The 18,506-nt window shown below is 44.4% G+C and overlaps 3 protein-coding genes across 4 annotated transcripts in view; 2 read left to right on the forward strand and 1 right to left on the reverse strand.

Annotated features, from left to right (window-relative positions):
* The first annotated feature begins 518 nt into the window (after positions 1 to 518).
* LOC109389132 (haptoglobin) lies at positions 519 to 4,990 on the forward strand. The gene is made up of 5 exons (XM_019654434.1): positions 519 to 626; positions 1,849 to 1,931; positions 2,233 to 2,334; positions 3,027 to 3,101; positions 4,059 to 4,990. The coding sequence occupies exons 1-5, from the start codon at positions 622 to 624 to the stop codon at positions 4,835 to 4,837; spliced, it is 1,044 nt and encodes a 347-aa protein (XP_019509979.1). The 5' UTR covers positions 519 to 621; the 3' UTR covers positions 4,838 to 4,990.
* A 2,799-nt stretch (positions 4,991 to 7,789) lies between these two features.
* TXNL4B (thioredoxin like 4B) lies at positions 7,790 to 14,981 on the reverse strand. Its single transcript, XM_019654450.1, has 4 exons — positions 14,654 to 14,981; positions 11,826 to 11,994; positions 10,252 to 10,403; positions 7,790 to 8,342 (listed from the first exon to the last, which is right to left on the reverse strand). Exons 2-4 carry the CDS (start codon positions 11,955 to 11,957, stop codon positions 8,177 to 8,179), a joined length of 450 nt encoding a protein of 149 aa, XP_019509995.1. The 5' UTR covers positions 11,958 to 11,994; positions 14,654 to 14,981; the 3' UTR covers positions 7,790 to 8,176.
* A 161-nt stretch (positions 14,982 to 15,142) lies between these two features.
* The window catches only part of DHX38 (DEAH-box helicase 38), an 18,082-nt gene continuing 14,718 nt past the window's right edge, over positions 15,143 to 18,506 (forward strand). Inside the window, exons 1-3 of one of the 2 annotated variants that reach the window (XM_019654407.1) lie at positions 15,143 to 15,351; positions 17,389 to 17,728; positions 18,116 to 18,303. In XM_019654407.1, coding sequence (XP_019509952.1) covers positions 17,406 to 17,728; positions 18,116 to 18,303 — 511 coding nt within the window. In that variant the 5' untranslated portion in view covers positions 15,143 to 15,351; positions 17,389 to 17,405. The remainder of the gene's footprint in view (positions 15,352 to 17,388; positions 17,729 to 18,115; positions 18,304 to 18,506) is intronic. The other variant, XM_019654400.1, reaches the window with a different exon arrangement.

The raw sequence follows: 18,506 nt of genomic DNA on the forward strand, positions 1-18,506 counted from the left end.
ATTACTGGATTATAAATGTTAAGAGCCACTGCCATGGAGTATAGTGTACATTAGTCTGTGGTACAGCTTTAACTATTTTGTGTGATTTCTTGCAAAGAGCAATCAGAGAAGACACAATAAATACAGGTTGGAGAGCTTTTAAGCAATAGGGAGATGTCAACAGGGGGAATGATTGTGAAAAGGAAATGCTTTCTTTAGAGCCCCATTTCAGCCAGGTTGCAAGAATGTTTATAAAGGGTTTGAAATAACTCAAAGAAAAGCTCTTTTCACTGCTGAATACTCTCCAAAACAAAGACGTTTCCTCCCCTAGTCCTGCACAGGCCGGTGATTTCGGGAAACTCTTTGGCAGTTACTGGGGGTCATGATGTGGCCGACCCAAGTTTCTTTGGTGTTTGTAAGAAATAACGCCAGGGGAAACTCAAGCGTGAAGCAAGAGCTTGACTCTTAAAAGGGATGTTTGTGGTTTTGTTACTGGAAAATGCCAGTGACCTGACCAAGGCCAAAGTTGTGTAGACACAGGAATTACAAAATCGAAGGGGGTGGAGTGAGATACTAGGGGCATAAAAGCATCGGCAAGCGCACCGCACAGCACTGTTCATCCAGAGGCAGGACAAAGCAAAGATGAGGTGAGTTCACAGCTCTGCCCATGTCCCCCTCTTTCTCTGGCTCTTTATCTCATCCTTCTTTGCATACATCTTTTATCTACTGACAGCCCAGATATAGGAGTAACCTACAGGAGAGATACAAAAATACAACGAAGGAAATTTAGGCAAATGGGGTAATTATAGTGAATTAAAGGGGTAGTGTGTTAAACCCTCTGCTTTTCTGCATCCATAAAAGATACTGCTTTCAGATACTGCTGTCTCTGCCAGGAGATGTGACTTGCTCTAAGAACATTTTTTTCCTTGAGGTTATGAAGTTTTCATCTTCATAGGAGATGATGGCAGCTCCTATGGTAGGCTTCCTGGCATTTTGAATATATTTATTAGCAGGTTTTTTTTCTTTCCTTTTTATAGTGTATAATAACAAAGACCAATAATGACACATTTGGGTGACACAAGGCACTTAGGTTTTATCAGAAAAGATTTTTTGAAATGTTGAAATAGCAAGACCAAAGATGTGTTAGAAACTTAACACAACCAAGCCCCTTCTGACTGGTTGACATTTGCCAGTGAGATGGTTAACTGGTTAACTGTGGCCTATGCATTGATGCCCACATCCAGTCATGCTGTCAGGAAGTCAGTTATCTTCCTTCCAGGTAACCTTCTGGCATTTGGGGGTTATTGATATACCTTTCCTTGAAGACAAATTATAATCAAATAAGCGAAATAACTATGTATTTTAAACAAAATATTTCAAATCCCTTTTCTTACGGAAACTTTAGAAAAGTAGAGACTGGCATAGTAAATCCCCATTTTCTGTCTTCAAGTTTTTCACGTTTTATTTGCAGGGTCCTTGCAGCCCTTGAGGGGTGCCTAAGGGAAGTTTCTTTTTGCTGGAAAGCTCATGTATTACCAAGTTCACGTTTCCTGAATGCTGCCAGGAATGGCAGCCCACACACCTGTGTGCCTTCCTACCTTGGAGGTTCCTCTCTCCAGCTTATGTAGAATTCCCAGCAGCATAGAGCTTGCTGGACCCGGGTGTACGGGGAAGCTGTAAATGGTGTATGTGAGTGTGTGGGGACAACTTCTGGGTACTAGCACTTCCATAGATCTATTTTCTTTTCTGGCTGCTTAATGGGAGAAAAGTAGGGTGAAAGTATCTGTGCGTACGTGCATGTGTGTGTTTGCGTGTGTGTGGTGAGGCAGGGAGACTAGCTTTGTACTCCTTCCTGTCTTCTCTCTGCAGTGCCCTGGGAGCTGCCGTTGCCCTCCTGCTCTGGGGCCAGCTTTTCGCAGTGGGCACTGGCAATAACAACACAGATAACGCAGGTGGGTTTTTGAACTTGGGCAGGGGTGGTACAGCGCAGCACTGCTGAGTCTGACCCTATCAGATCTATACCCTCTCTTCCGGAATCAAGGTTCCCTCCTTTCATCCCAATCTCTGGTCTTTCAATACCACGAAGAACCTTGGGGAGCCAGCCAGAAACAAGGGGAGATTGCCCTCCCATTGGCTTCCCTTTGGGGCGGGGGGAGTTTGATGTGCAGAGCAGCTTCCTCTCATCTTACTTTTCATGGGTCTCTGGGAGCAATTTCTGAATTACTAACGTCATCTTCCTGTTTTTCTTTGCAGATGACAGCTGCCCAAAGCCCCCCGAGATTGCAAATGGCTATGTGGAGCACTCAGTTCGCTATCAGTGTAAGACCTACTACAGACTGCGCACTGATGGAGACGGTAAGATCTGGACCAGTGTCCCCGCATCCTCCCGTTCCTGGCATTTCCATGATGAACAGGGCCGGGGGGATGACTGGCCAGAAAGTTCACGTTATCCTTGGAGCTAGGAGATTTAGGTTCCAATAAGGGTTTTGCCACCAGGAGCTGTGGCCTTTTGGGCAAATTAACTTTGCTCAGCCTCAAGTTTTGTCTTTTGTTAAGGGGAGGTGATGTCACATACTCTACCCATCTCAGAGTGAGAGCTACGTCTACAAAAGGAGATGTGGCAAAAGAAGAAATGATGGTGATGCCGACATCGCTCTTACTTTAGTGACTGTGTTCCTGCCACTGTTCTAAGTGCTTTATTTGCTCACTTAGTCCTCACAACACCTCTCTACAGAGATGCTATTATTATTTGGTGATGAGGAAATCGAGGCAGAGAGAGGCTGAGTAACTTGCACATTAGTTAGACTGTAAGAGGTAGAGCCAGGATTTGAACCCAGAGTCCTACTCTGTGATGCCTCACCATGATCACGATGGCCACCATGGCCAGTTCTGTCCCGTGGGCTCCACTGGGGCCTCCAGCATGTGGATTGTAGTACAGTGCTCCTTTCTTAGCTTCCTTCTCCTTCTCCTTCTCTAATTCTTCTAATTATCTTCTCTACACAAGGTCCAGATTCAATTTCTCTTTTGGCTCATTTCTTTTGTTTCAGGAGTGTACACCTTGAACAGTGAGAAGCAGTGGAAAAATCAGGCTATTGGAGAGAAACTTCCTGAATGTGAAGCAGGTAGGAAGCTGAGGGCCCTGGGAAGCCGACCAAGGATGGGTATTGAGGGTCCAGTGCTCAGGCAGGCATCCTGGTCGGAATGCCCTAGCGTCACATCCCCCCAGGGTGGCTTCTACTGAGCATATGAGAGCCAAGACGAGGGACCAGGGAGAACCACAAGGTCCAGGCAAAGAGCAGTGAGGTGATTCCCTAGTAAGGGTCACTAAGTATCTTGTTCACCAGGGTCTGCAGGGCACTGACGGCATCTACTGTGTACACTGCGCCCAGAGGGGCAGGAGACCCTGTGTGTAGAGAGCCCGCCCAGAGCGCCCAAGGTTAAGGGTAAAGCTGGCTCCAAGAGGAAATCAAGGGAGGGCATGCCAAAACCCTAATTCAGGGAAGGATGACAGGAGGCTGGCAGTGTATTAGTTCTGTTGCCTGTTACTACAAAGAGCTATTGCTCTCTCCTTTTCCCTCGTGGAACAAGAGCATGCTGCCTACCCTCCTGCTGTTAGTGGTGTGGAAGGACTAACCTGCCTTGAATGAAGTGCAGTACCTATGAAATCTGAGTTGTAGCCGATGGTGCTACAGACCTCTTTTTATTAAGAGGAATGAATTAGCACAGCTCCTTGCCCTTACAATGAATTTCAACGAATTGTGGACATGTCCTTGTTGTGATAAACTGCTGAAATATACATAGCTCTCCAGCCAGGGCTTGAAAATCTCAGGGTTGTTTCTTTTGTGAGTTAGGAAAGTAGGAAATCAAACTCTTAGTGATGGAAACAATTTTTTGAAAAAGGATGAGTTTAAACTGTAAACACTGGAAATGAGAGGACAGATGGTGAGGGCAAAGTATGTAAGTATTCCTGGCTCTGAAGAAATGAACGATGATAGTTTAGACAGCAGTGACAGCCAGTGCGTTCACCCCTCTCGCAGACCGGGAGGCTCTCACGTTTCTGCTCACAATTTCCTTCACAGTGTGCGGAAAGCCCAAGAACCCCGTGAATCAGGTCCAACGGATCCTGGGTGGATCGCTGGATGCCAAAGGCAGCTTTCCCTGGCAGGCTAAGATGGTCTCGCACCATAACCTCACCTCGGGGGCCACATTGATCAGTGAACAATGGCTGCTGACCACGGCTAAAAATCTCTTCCTGGGTCATGAAGATGGTGCAAAAGCAAAAGACATTGCTCCTACCCTAAGACTCTATGTGGGGAAAAATCAGCAGGTGGAGATTGAGAAGGTGGTTCTCCACCCTGACTACTCCAAGATCGACATTGGGCTTATTAAACTCAAGCAGAAGGTGCCCGTTGGTGAGACAGTAATGCCCATCTGCCTGCCTTCAAAAGATTATGCCGAAGTGGGGCGTGTGGGTTACGTGTCTGGCTGGGGGCGAAATACCAACTTTAATTTTACTGAGTTCCTCAAGTACGTCATGCTTGCTGTGGCTGACCAAGACAAATGTGTACAACATTATGAAAAAAGCACGGTGCCCGAGAAGAAAGAACCAAAGAGCCCTGTAGGGGTGCAGCCCATACTGAATGAACACACCTTCTGTGTCGGTCTGTCCAAGTACGAGGAAGACACCTGCTATGGGGATGCTGGCAGTGCCTTTGCTGTTCACGACCTGAATGACGACACTTGGTATGCGGCTGGGATCCTGAGCTTTGATAAGAGCTGTAGTGTGGCTGAGTATGGTGTGTATGTGAAGGTGCCCTCCATCCTGGACTGGGTTCAGAAAACCATAGCCAACAACTAATGCAAGGCTGGCTGGAAGCCCTTGCCTGAGCAAGATTTCACTCTGGGAGAAGGCAAACTAGATGGGAGTGGAGGGGCTACAACATGGTGTGAAACTGATGGATTCCAGCCCTGCATGGCTGAGTCAATCAATAAAGAACTTTCTTCAGACTCATTTCTGTTTTGTCTATTTTTAAAGCCTTGGGCTTATAATCCTTTCATTTATGGTACAGCAGCAGCCAAGTGGCACAGGGTTTACTGGGAGTGTAGCAGGAAACACCTCCAGCCAACTGGAAATCCCTACGGTGATACAAACTGCCTCACTGTGGGAACTCTACGGAGTGCCTCCTGAGGCCGGCCTCAGAAAGGTGGCTGTCTTAGTTTTACAGACAAAGGAAAAGAGACTTATAAGAGAAGTGAAGTGATTTGCTTCAGGTTACACAGCTAGTAAATAGTGAAGCTCAGCCTTGAACCTAGGTCTGTCTGAATACAAACCCTGAGTAATTTTTACTTCACTGAGGAAGACGCTAGCTCAAAGTGGGATGAAAACAAGTGTTTTGACACACACAAGCAGTACTTTATCATTTGCATTCCAACACACCAGCGCTTCAGAAAGACAAATTAAGATAGGGCAAAGGCAGGAGTTCTGGGCTTGCTGGGTCCAAATCACAGCTTGGCCATAAATTGGCCAAGTGCCTTCTGCTCCCCACCCATTGGTTCCCTGGTTTCTTCCATGAGGGGCTTAAACCAGACCACCTCTGAAGTGCCTACCAGCAATGACATTCTGGGACTCAGTAAAGGGTTAGTCATCTGTATGGGATCTGCCTGTTTTAATAACCTTATGAAGAATTCTTGCTCTTCCAGGGTCCCCTGGCACAACCTGCCACCACTTGGGCAAGTTACTGCTTCTTTCAAAACCTCATGGGGCTGTTGGTGCTGACTTTCTAGAATGAGAGAATAGATGCACAGCTGGAGGGCAGTGGACCAGGCAGCACGTGACCTGTTTGGCAGCCACTGACCTTCTTGTCAACAGAAGCCCAATTCTGTGCTGGGCAGCATTGTCACTGCAAGCCCACCCCCTTGCCAGGTGGTTCTTTTCCCAGCTTTTTCTGCAGGGAGAGGTGACCACGCAACCTGGCTCTGACTAATACGGCATAGAAGGAAGGCTGCTGGGTGCTTTTGTGTCCTTCGCTGCTGACACTTCAGGAATAAGGCAAAACAAAACCCTTTCCCCGGCACCTCCATCTTCTCCTCTCCCCGTTTTTATGGTAATCATGACACATGGAACTGCAGCGGCCATGTCAGAATCACGAGGTGGCCCACGCTGGGACGAAGAATGAATATGCTGAGGAGGATAAAAAGAATCTGGCTCCCCGATGATGTCATTGAGCTACTGAGTGGACTCTAGACCTGCCACCCCACAGCCTTCTATGAAAGAATAAAACATCTTCATTGCCTGTCACTGTTAGTTGGATTTTCTGTCACTCACAGGCTAAATCACACAGTATTTGATGTACGGTAAGTGCTTAGATACCAGCAAAAACTCAGAACTTGCATGCATAAAATTCTCATATCTTCCTCCTGATGGCTTTAGGGAATGTTTCTCTGAAGTCTTGATTTGTTTTGTTCCTGCCTTATTGCTTTCCTCGGCACAAGCATTTACTGAGTGCATACTGTATGCCCCATCCTATTTTTGATGCTATGTAAATACGAGTGACTCCTGGATGGGAAAAAAGGCTTCGTAGAGGAGGCAAGGTCTGAACCTTAAAGGAGAATAGGAGGTTCCTCCTGCACTTCAAGGAGAGGGCCCGAGGGGGAAGAAGACCCTGGGGCTGCAGACGACAGCAGGAAGTGTTCAGAGCTACGGAGCGCAGTGTCGCTGAAACCCGGGAGGGCTGGCAAGAGGTGCTGCTGGGGAGGAAGGCAGAGAAGTGAATCCACAAGATGCCAAAGGTTTTCTCGTATTATTTTCCTCCTGAGTGGTGACCAGAAGCCACTTAATACAATCAGGTAATTCTTCAAGAAAACTGGGGTGGCTCATTCTTCAAGAAAACTTAGTGCTGAAGATACTGCTGTAAGAAAAAGGTAAAACTGTATTCCAAGAGGCTTTTAAAAATGTTTGTATGATTTTTCGGTTTCTGGTTATTCTCTTCCATAGATTCTAGAATATAGGTCTAAGTCCTTCACTGGTCCACTAGCTCTAACCTGTTGAAAATTATTGATGGATCTGGAGAGTAGACGTGAGAACTTCATAGCGAAGGCCAGACTGGTGTGAGATTAATGACATCAAATGGCATTTTACACCATGAGAAAGAGAGGCCATATTTTGGCATAAGAAGGTATTCTGGTGATGGGTCAGTGTACTGAAGGCTTATAGCAGAAAAGAGTTTAGAAGAGCTTTCTGTTTGCAAGGGTTCTGGAACTCTTCTCCTGGGAGACCTGTAATAGAAGACCCTTATCTTTGTGAAATGGAAGACTCAGATGGTTTGCATTTGACTCCTGGGAAAACATAGGTTTTTTTCCAAGTAGGAAAAGCAGCCCCTATTCTTTCTAACAATTCTGACATCTCTTTCTAGTCATGAGCCCTTGAAGTACAATTTTCTGTCGCAGGAAGAGGTGGATTCTGATTTCTGGGAGATCTGTTCCTATTGACTAAAGGTACTTAATTTTTTGTTTAGCTCAAATTGGGAGCACAAGCCTCCCTTCTTGGGCAATTTAATAGCACAAAAGCTAGTAAATTTGCAGACAGGACACTGTTTTCAAAGTCCAAGTCAGAAAGGCTCCAAAATAAAACAAACTTGCCTGCTATTGGTGGAGAGTTATTCATTCCAAGAGAAACAGGGACAATTAGGACTAGAGATAAGAAAGCACGAGGAATATAAACATATGAATGGCGCAATGGCACAATGGGCAAGGCTGTGGGTGAGGGAGGGGTGTGTGTTTACACATCTAGGGTAGAAAAGAAGTAAGTATCTTTGGCAATTAACTTTCCACTTTACTTGTGTATCAAATAAACACAGTTAAATGAAATTGTATTAGCCAATGTTGAGGAGAATTCTGTATTATGTTAAGGGTTAAAAAAAACACAATATAAATAGAAGTCAAACCAAACACGCTGGGGAAATTGGTCACAGCTGACTTGGCTGCTCTGAGGTTTGCGGGGAGTGAACACTTGGCTTCCCAGATTCTTACAGTCCTGGCGGGGTCTTCTGCTTGGGGCCAGTATTTTCTGCACAAGTCAAACCTCTCCTCCATAGGGACACCGAGTAAGTTTCCAAAGGACTCCAGGAAAACAGTACAGCTGTGCTCCGGTGCTGCTTCGAGATGTGCCTTTCTCTTCAACTCTGACAGTAGGAATATGCTAAATGTCTTGATAGAGAAGGTCATATTTGGGAATATTCTTGGGATCAATAGGACTTCGGACAATAAGTTTTCCCCTCATGGCTCCTCGATAAATCACTTCAATCAAATCTATGAAGTCTTGTTTGGTTTTGAAACTTCCCACAAACTTAGTGTGATCTGGAGACCTAGATAGCACAGAAGAGAAACAAGCTTGCTCAGAACTGTTAATAATTACTGGCTGGAGACCTTCAGGATAAACAAAACGAACAGTAGCTCCATTACTTTCTTCTGTCAGGGAGGCTTCAGACACAAGGTCCAGCACTGATTTTTCCATTTGTGATTTTGGGCCCCGTTTGACATAGGGCTAAAACCAGTGTGTGAGCCACTGGGACAGCTTCGAAGCCCTAGCATATGAGAAGCTCCTGCTCACCAGATATTTGAAGCACTCATGATCAGGTAGTATTCCCTGAGTGTTGGTGTGGGCATTGTTTTGTTGTTGTTTTTGGCTAGGCACTGCGCAAGGCTCATTAACTGGTCATGGTCTCTCCAAGCTTCAGTCATTTCTACTTTTGAGTAGTGGGCATTAATTTTGTTTGTTTGTTTACTATTTAAAACACGAAGTATGTTTATTTCAAAAATTTTTTAGCAAAAAAAACCCCAAACAAACAGCAGCTGGCCAAGTGGCTCAGTTGGTTAAGAGTGTGAGCTCTGAGCAACAGGGTCGCCGGTTCGATTCCCACATGGGCCAGTGATGCTGAGCCTGAGCTGAGTGCCGCTGAGCTGCCAACAGGTGGCAGGATGGCTTAGCTGGTGAGAGCACCTGCTCCTGACAACAAGGTTGCTGGTTCGACTCCCGCATGGGATGGTGGGCTGTGCTCCCCACAACTAAGATTGAACACGGCACCTTGAGCTGAGCAGCCGTGAGCTGCTGACGGGCGGCTGGATGGTGACTGGACTTGGAGCTGAGCTAGCCGCACCCTCCACAACTAAGATTGAAGGACAACAACTTGGCTGTTCCTCTTCCCCAATTCCCCAACACTGTTCTCCTTCCCCAATTCCTCAATAAAATCTTAAAACAAAACCAAAAACAAAATCACCAGTGAGGCCACATTTAGGTGTATATCCTTCTAATCATATGTCTGTCTGTCTGTCTGTCTGTCTGTATATCGGTGTGTGTTTGTGTGTACATTTCTTTTTTTACAATAATGGGAATCATATCACACATATTATTTTGTAATGTGCTTTTTTTCAACTAACGTATGAATATCCACGCAGCCAACTTTGCTAACTTTCAGGATTATTTTCATTTAGATCAATTCCTGGAAATGCAATTGATGGGTTAAAAATTTTATACACTTTTAAGGTGTTTGGTATGTAGTGTCATAAATCGCCCTCTAAAAAGATTGCACCAAATTAATACTTACATCAACTGTATTCTAGGACAATAAATAGCTTTAGAACACTTAAAACACATATTTTTTGCACTTTCACATTGATAATGACAAAGCAAGTCCACAGGTCTAGACAAGTGGACACCTCAACCACAGTGAAAAATGATAAGAATTATGGATACATTCAAAATAAATATGAAGTACTGGACGCAGTGGAAGGCATTAGAGAGATTTCATGTTACTTATTTTTGACAGACTTTCTTGAAGAATAATTTCAAAATATTTTGAGCAGAAGAAGACAGGAAACTTGGCAAGAGAGGAGCATGTCTTAGTCTGTTGGAAGGAATACTTTTGTAACTGCAACCTACTAGTTCCAAAAGTTTAAGAACAATGACATATTTTGTCTAAACAAAATTCCGGGAAAACTTTTAAGAAAATGGGTCTACATTTTTTAGAGTGAAGGGTGGTTAGTGCTTCACAATCATACTATTCTTTCATACTTAAGTAGGAAATTAAAATTTGTCAATCAGACCAGAACACTCATTTTGCACCAAGTTTCACATAAGAAAATTAGAAAGTGCATCAACTGAGGAAGCAGAACCAATACAAGCTTCACTGTCACCGCTGAATGCAAATAGGTGTTACGGAAACTGCTTAAAGGAAACTTTTCAGACTGTAATAACTTCATGTCAACCTAACTTACCCATAATCCACTTTCATATGCTGCCCGTTGAAGAAAAACACAGTAGATGGAATATAACTGATGTCAAAATAGTGTGTATACACTGGAGTTTGGTCCACATCTACCAGATATATAGCAGCCATTTTACTCAAGTCAGAAGAGGTCTTAGAAAGCTGCAAATGAGGAGAGAGATGAAGGTTAGAATACAATAGGTAGCTAATGTATCTTCTGTGAAACTTTTTAATAGGATAGAGTGTTCTGTTTGAAAAAATTCCTGGGCCAACAATCTAGCCTCTGTAAGTTCTACATTAGACACAGTGTACCTTATCATTCAGAGACTGAAACACTGTTGGTAAGGTTATGAAAGGGCTCTGGGTAAATTGTGTGAATAGATTCCTTCATTTCTTCTTTTTTTGTTTTTAAAATTTTTTTTAAATCTTTATTCCTTCGTTTCTTTTCTATTTCTTATTGTAAAGTTTTAATAAACTTTTTATGCATTTATAAAATCCATGCTCACTGAAACAAACAAAAAAACAACTCATAAATATGTACTATAGAAATTATCCCAAACCTCTCTCCTTCCAATTCCCCCATAAATGATAACTATAAAAAAACCAGCAAATACTTACATGGCACTGATTATGTGCTAACTGTCCTAGGTGCTTTACACTTTTAATTCATTTGATCCTTACAAAATCCTATGAGGTATGCATTATGATAGTCCCCATTTCATAGGTAAAGAAACCAAGGCACAGGGAGGTAATGTGCCCAGGGTCACACAGCTAGTAAGCAATAAAGCTGGGGTTTGAACTCAGGCAGCTTAGCTTCAGAGTCTGTACTCTTGACCTCTAGTATTAGTCCTTCCCCCACTAGAGCTGAGGGTACAATCCCCTGGCTGTTCCTCCCTCCCCACCCCTCCCAGGATAACACATCACACACACTCATATTTAATCACAGTAATGAGGATTCTTGCCCTCCAGCCACACAGTGGGTGGCAGCAACAGAAAAGGTGGAAGAGGTCTTAGTCCTGGGGTAAGTCTCTCTCCATAATAAACAGGGAAGAGAATAAACCTACTCTGTCCCACACTGCCCTCCCTACTCATCAGAGTGTGACGATATGTTGTGAAGTCAGAGATTATCGTCAGACACACACTGGAGCAGCACACTAGTAAAGCCTATCTGCAGGCGGAGAAAACAAAGTTCAAACTGAGCTCTACAATTCAGTGGTTCTGTGCCTGTGAGAGGTCACGTGACCTCGCTGGCAGTCATCTCCTCCTTGGGAATAGTAACAGCAGTGATTCCACTGTGTGAGCACTGAATAAGATAATGTTCAGAGATGCTTGTTAATAATGTTTCTGGTCTTCTATTGCCTTGTTGGTGGAGTGGAGCTCCCACAGTTGCTAGTGGGGAAGGACATCCCAGGACAGATTCAGCATAATCACAGATTTAGGGGGTCAGCTCTTAGTGAAGGTATGCTAACAAACAAACAGCTATATCCCCAGGCCCTGCCTACGCCCTTTCACGCACTTTGCAGACGCTGAAGTGGGAACGTATCGATTTTTTATAAAAACCACTTATTTAAAAAATTCACTTACGATATCATCTAGTTGCAGACAGACAGTATCCTCGTCTCTCCCAAACCTGAGAACCAACACTTTCTCTGCAGTGCTTTTTATCACCTGGTCAACTTCTTTTTTGCTGGTCAGCTTGGGCAATAGGAAACTCATCTTGAAATCATCCAAATATTAATCCTCACTGTCAGTCCTGAAATAAAGTTGCAATGTTTAAAGGCAGATTAAGTTCATGAGTCCTAATTTAAAAAAAAAATGTTAATTTTTGGAGGTGATAATATGGTTTTTTTCCAGGGGAAAAAAGGGCTTCATATAACACAGTATCAAAAAAGTAAAAGGAATACACTAAATGCACAAATAGGTGAGAAATAAGTCCACTAGTCTAAAAAGCAACAATACAGAAAGATACACTGTGAAACCCCATCTCTGTCTTACCCTCCAACCCTCTGTCTTACCCGACTGGCCTAGTTCCCACTGTCCCATTTCTCCCCACACACCAGGTAACTACTTTTACTAGTTTCTCATGCATCTTCCAGAATTTTGTGATGCATTCACTAGAAAATATAAATATGCATTCCTATGTTTTCTCCTTCTTTTACCCCCCAAATAGCCTTTTTTTTTATCAGACGGTGTTCCAGTAGGAAAGAGATGAAATCCTCAAATTTGGTCATTTGGAGGGACTTTCATTAAGGTAGGGTATAGGCAAACAACAGGGTTCGGTGCTATACTCCGGGGCTAGTAACAGTGGGGCACTGTTAACACCCCAAGGCCTGAAGGAGTCATGGGAGGGAGTGGTCACCAGAATTGTGTGGCGGAGACTGCTGAGTGGGGAAGGCCGCTGTACAGGTCAGCCTGCACGCAGTAAGGGGTGCTGTCACTTCCCTCCCTCCCTTCCGCTGCTCTCCACTGGCTGACTCCAACCGGAATCAAAGGATTAGGGAGCTGTGGAGGTAGACAAGCCTTCTGGCCCCAGAGCAGTCTAGAAGAGGAGAAAGAGTGGCTCTAGGGGGGCAAGTGACAGATGTCCGGCACACATATGATGTCTTTACTCACTCTTCTGCACTTGGCACCTTTTGTAACCTAACATATGAAGATTGTCCCGTATCTACACACAGAAAATTTACAGTCTTTGTTACAGCGGCATACTATTTCATGCACGTACCATACTTTTTAAACAGTCCTTTATTGACGGACTTTTGTATTCTCATGAGTCCTGGCTTAAAGATTTTTGGTGCATATCTTACTAGGTGCACCTCATCACGTGACAAACAGCTCAATTAAGAGTGTAAAAACCACACACACACAAAACAAATCATAAAATACGGAGATAGAACAGGCCTAATCCAACCCCCTCATTTTACAGAACAGTTTGCATCTAGTTACACTTCTAGCTACAAGAACAAGGAATACAATTCAGGCCACCAAATTTATAGTCTAGCATTCTTTCCACTACAATAAGGTATTTGATCAATGAACTTTATTTTTGAGTCCATTCACGGGAGACCCATTAAGATACTTGATATTTTAAATTCAGTTCCAAAGTTGGCTAATGCTATGAACAGGGAGGATTTCTTTCTCTCTATGTATTTTTTTGGTGACAAATCACCAAAAAAACCATGAATTTTAAGATATGAATTGATAAAAATTCATATAGGAAATGAAACTGTTCCAGTAATAGGTGATATTTTAAATAGGGAAGCTGACTGCCAGCAGGGACTTCATCAAATGTGAGTAGCAGAACAAATTACTGGTGAAAGTCAAAGAGAAGATGGATCTGTCCCACCACGAGAATTCAAAGAAACAGCAATTCCTGTTTGTTACTGACAAAGAGGAGGACATGAGGGGAGGGCAGAGCTGTCGATGGATGAAGAGGGGCTGGAGAGATGTTGGAAGGAGGAAGGAAACAGACGACACTTGAGAAAATGTCTACAGAAAGGATACCAAGAGAGAAGTCACAAAAGAAGAGGTACAAATGGACAATAAATATATGTGGAAAGTTAAGCTTTACTAGTAAGGAAAGAAAAGCAAATTAAAAGATATATTTTTTATAAACCATTAAGTTGGCAAAGATTAAACAATAATGGCAAGAGTGTGAACGAAGGGCAGGTATTCACAGTCCCTGTTGAAATGTAGACAAAAAAAACTTTTTTTGACAGAAAGCTGAAATACTCTTTAACCACCAATTCCGGTTCTGAGAGTTTGTTCTTAATAAACAGACATATGCACAAAGATTTACATACAAATTATATTCCTCACATTTATAATGGTGAAAAACTGGAATTAATTTTACCGGCCATTTAATAGGGCGTTGGTGAAATAAAAGATAGTACTGTCCTATAATGTACAACCACTAAACACTATGTCAGAGATGAACATTCCAGGTACTGAAAAGTTCTAATGATAAAGAAAAAAGTTATAACACAGTGTGATCCCACACTCTACAGTTTAGGCACTATAATGCAAATGTGCATATTTACAAACAATAACTGGGAATGAATGTCTCCAGACATCATCAGTGGCTGCCTCTGCGTGTGAACAGACACGTGATTTTTATTGACAGCGGAATGTGTGTCTTTATTTTTCCAAAATATTCGACATCGTTGACCCGTAACAAACGCGCGGGTAGGGCACCTAACGACCCGCGCAGTCGAAAATTCGCGGATAACTTAAGTCGGCCCGTCATGTACGCGGATTCCCAACAGTTTATCAAAAATACAGGTGACCCTTGAAAAACGCGGGTTCAAACCGCGCTGTTCGAATCCGTCGTTGTTCACGGGTCACTGGTCAATTTTTAACGATGTCTGTGCTTGGGCTCCTCCTGGCTCACAACTGCTAGGGAAGGCGATGCTTACCTTCTTTTACAAGTCGCCTCCCTCTCTTCAATTTCAGGACTGTCAGCAGCCCGGCCCTTTTCTAGAAGCGGGACACTGGCGGCTCCTTTCTTCCGCCGGAACCACCACAGCGATGCTAATCCAAAGTAACCCAGGGACTGTTGCCCAGCAACTCTCGGCGGCCCGCTTTAAAGAGGCGGAAATGGAAAAGGAAAACGCACAGTCGCACTAGAGAAACGCGCGGGCGTCCCCGCTCAACAGCCCAATAAAGCAGAAAAGGTTGTTCTCGTCACAAGTCCACTACATCCAGCTCTAACCGGAAGTCTTACAGTCACTTCCGCCCTTACTAAAGATGGCCGATCTCTCATCCTTTTCCCTTTCACCCGCTCAGACTAGAGGCGGGGCCAGGCTTCTTAGGCTAAATGTGATTGGTCGCAACGAGACTCGGAAGTGTCTCTGATCAGAGTCCCAGAGTAAGGCTCTCTACCCTTGAGAATCTGGTCGCGTTATGCCCCATACTTGGAGCCAGGACCCAGCATTTCCGGGTTACTCTCTATGGTCTCTTTGGACGGATAGAAGGGGCCGCACAAGGTATTATGGGACAGTAATGGCCGCTTTCGAGGTGCGGATTTTGGCTCTCTAAGGAGAGCTGAGCGAGGGCTAGCGGCGCCGGCGCCCCAGAATCCGGGACAGAAGGTCCGGAAGTCGGGCTTGGTGAGGTGAGTGTCCCTTTTCCCTTCCTGCCCTGCCCTTCGCCAATCGTGGCGGCTCCAGGCAGCGGATATCGGTCCTTCGCTCAGGTTCGGGCCCGGGTTTGCAAAGTCTCGTCCCTGTTACCCAACTTGCCTTACTCATCCTGGGTTTGCTGCGCAGGTCCGGCCTGGCCCGGCTTTTCTCTTTGCTCTGGTCAAACCCTGCTGCCCGGCGCGGCCTCACTGAAGTCCAGGGATGCTACTCGGGGTCAACCTTGCACCCTTCCTTAGGCCTCCCCATTAGGCCACTCGCGGACGGACGCCGAGCCCAGTAGGGTTCCTTGTGTCTTCCTCTTCGCTGTCACAGTGGTATCTATCAGGTGATCTCCTCTACTAGAATGTTAACTCCAAAGGGTGCGGATTTTTGTCTGTTTTGTTCTCTGTTCAATCCCTGTTGCCCATAACAGCGATTGGCTCACAAAAGGTACTCAATATTTGTTGAATGAGTAAATCCATTTACTTCCTTCATTGTTTTTCTGGTACCCCTTGCAACTTCTTTGCCATTAATCCTTCTCCAGAATTTAACTCCTGAACTCCTTATTTGTTCTTCTCAGCAGCTAGTTAAATCCTGCTATCAGACTCCTTGACCTGTGCTGCTGGGATCTCCCTTGCTGTTTCTAGAAATGTTTCACTTCCTGTTTTCCTTTAATCAGTTTACATTCATTCATACATTTATTCAAACGTTATTCAACGTTTATTTTGCTAGGCACTGAGTACAGCATCAATAGGACAGATAAGGTTCTCAATAGAATGGCGTTCTGGGGGTATATTTTCTAGTTCAGACTACATCTGAGCAGAGTCTGTATATCTGACTTCCTGTTTAGATTTTCTCAAATGTGTACAGATGTCACCAACATGTAGCTTTCCCTTCTCTCTGCCTGATGGCATTTTTCAAAAATGCAGTTCTTGTTTCTTTGTCCATGTTGTGTGTCCAGCCTGTCTGGCAATATGCCTCTAGAGAGCTGTGCATGTTAATTAGAGCTGGGCAGAACATTCAGGATTCTGGTGGCTACTACCTCTTGACAGTTCCTTCGCTTCACTGACTTGTTGGAATGAGGGGAATTATCCAAGCACCCAGGGTCGGTGCATGTTTATAAGTGGATGGTGTGAAATAGGAAGTAAAGAGGAATTTGTTACAAATGCCAGGAAATCTATTTTTTAACCTAGTGCTTCTCATCAATATTTTTGGCGAACATGGATTGTTATTAAACAGATTTCGACTGCTGTGAGGTAATTCTTTTCTACAAAACACAACTGGTTTCCCCACCCCCCAACCCCCGCAAGCTACTAAAGTATGGATCACATGGGTGGTAGGTACCCTTATACCCCAATGTCTCTGCTGTATCTGGAGCTTAAAGGGAGGGAGAAATAGAAGAACTTGTGAAAAAATGGTGAGGGACCCAATCAATATATAGGAACACAGCAAGTAATATAATGTAACAGTTACATTTATGTAACTCTATGGTTTCAAGAGCTTTCACATACACTTTCTTTTTGACGCTCGCAATAACCCCATGGATTAAATATAGCAGAAAGTATTTCCATTTTACAGATAGAGAAATTATGCCCAACCAAAGATTAAGTTATTTGCTAACAATCATACAGGTAGAAAATGTCAAGAGCCTAGATTCCAATTGAGGTTTCTGACTTCAAATCTAACGGTATTTCCGCTGTGCTACCTTTATAGGTGCCATTATGTTCTAGTAAGTGTGCCATAGCGAGGCCTGAGGATGATACTTGCTTGGATCCTGGTGTTTGGGGTGTGTGTGTGTGTGTGTGTGTGTGTATGTGTGTATGTGTATCTCTGACGTGTTGCTTGTCAGAGGGTCTTTTGAAATTATCAGTGAATTGATGGAAAGGTCTTAGCAAGAGGTACTAAAAAAATCCTTGTCGTAAGGGGGAGGCTAACCCTCTAAAGATATCTACAACTATAGTTATCTTGGGGTAGAGCCAAGCCCTCTCCTTCTTATGTTCAATACAAAATGGTTTGTCTTTCTTCTGGAGAAGCCCTGGAGCCTGTCATGGAGGACACCAGTGAGGATACCTCGATCCATAGATTGGAAGGCACTGATCTGGACTCTCAGGTTGGCGGTCTTATTTGCAAGACCAAAAGTGCGGCCAGTGAGCAGCATGTCTTCAAGGCCCCTGCTCCCCGCCCTTCGCTGCTGGGACTGGACTTGTTGGCTTCCCTGAAACGGAGGGAGCGAGAGGAGAAGGACGATGGGGAGGACAAGAAGAAGTCCCGAGTGTCTTCCTACAAGGACTGGGAAGAGAGCAAGGACGACCAGAAGGATGCTGAGGAGGAGGGCAATGACCAGGCTGGTCGAAGTAGCCGCAAAGACAGGTAAAGGCTTTAGGATGGTTTGACCCAAAGGGAATGAAACTGGAGGCCAGAAAATAATGTCCTATGTTTATCTCTCAGTTTTCTTGTTGCACATGTAGAGCTTTATGATTTTATTACGATTTTTAAAATATGGAGGGTAATTTAAAATATGGAGGGTAAAATATGGAGGAATTGGTATTTTCTTCAGATTTGTGGGAACATTCAAAGGAGACTAAAGAGTAGATGGTGGAGATTAGAAATGCTTTGGGTTGTTGCCATATGTAAGCTTGCAGTACCAGGAGGATAAAATGGAAAAGGATGGGACACTTATTTGGCACAGCCAAAGGTTTGGGGACAGGGGTTTTCTCCTGTGGAGGGGCCCTTTACCAGTTGCCCTCCCTGTTTCAGACATTATCGATCTGCTCGGGTAGAGACTCCGTCTCATCCTGGTGGTGTGAGCGAGGAGTTTTGGGAACGTAGTCGGCAGAGAGAGCGGGAGAGGCGGGAACATGGTGTCTATGCCTCGTCGAAAGAAGAAAAGGATCGGAAGAAGGAGAGATCACGGGATCGAGACTGTGACCGCAAGAGAGACAGAGGTAAACTGCCCAGCATAGTTCCTGAAGCCCTTTAAGCGTCTGAATTAACACGCTAGCCTCTTTTCTGTTACAGCAGTTTTTATAATGCCCATTAAAAGAGGGAGCCCTAGGGTCGGCCAAGTGGCTCAGTTGGTTAAGAGCTCGCTCAAGAGTTTGAGCTCTGAGCAACAGCAGTTCGAGTCCAGCCCGAGCTGAGCAGCCGC

The sequence above is a fragment of the Hipposideros armiger genome, unplaced genomic scaffold, assembly GCF_001890085.2.
Source record: "Hipposideros armiger isolate ML-2016 unplaced genomic scaffold, ASM189008v1 scaffold_9, whole genome shotgun sequence".
NCBI classification, from domain to species: domain Eukaryota; kingdom Metazoa; phylum Chordata; class Mammalia; order Chiroptera; family Hipposideridae; genus Hipposideros; species Hipposideros armiger.

Bases quoted from the DNA above. Each gene is read 5' to 3' on its own strand.
- LOC109389132 (XM_019654434.1), top strand. The intron at 1,932-2,232 runs GTGGGTTTTTGA...TTTTCTTTGCAG, and splicing joins TAACAACACAGATAACGCAG to ATGACAGCTGCCCAAAGCCC. The intron at 2,335-3,026 runs GTAAGATCTGGA...CTTTTGTTTCAG, and splicing joins ACTGCGCACTGATGGAGACG to GAGTGTACACCTTGAACAGT.
- TXNL4B (XM_019654450.1), bottom strand. From the start codon at position 11,957: ATGAGTTTCCTATTGCCCAAGCTGACCAGCAAAAAAGAAGTTGACCAG. The intron at 10,404-11,825 runs GTAAGTGAATTT...CCTCATTTGCAG, and splicing joins GTCTGCAACTAGATGATATC to CTTTCTAAGACCTCTTCTGA. The intron at 8,343-10,251 runs GTAAGTTAGGTT...TGTGCTATCTAG, and splicing joins CATATGAAAGTGGATTATGG to GTCTCCAGATCACACTAAGT.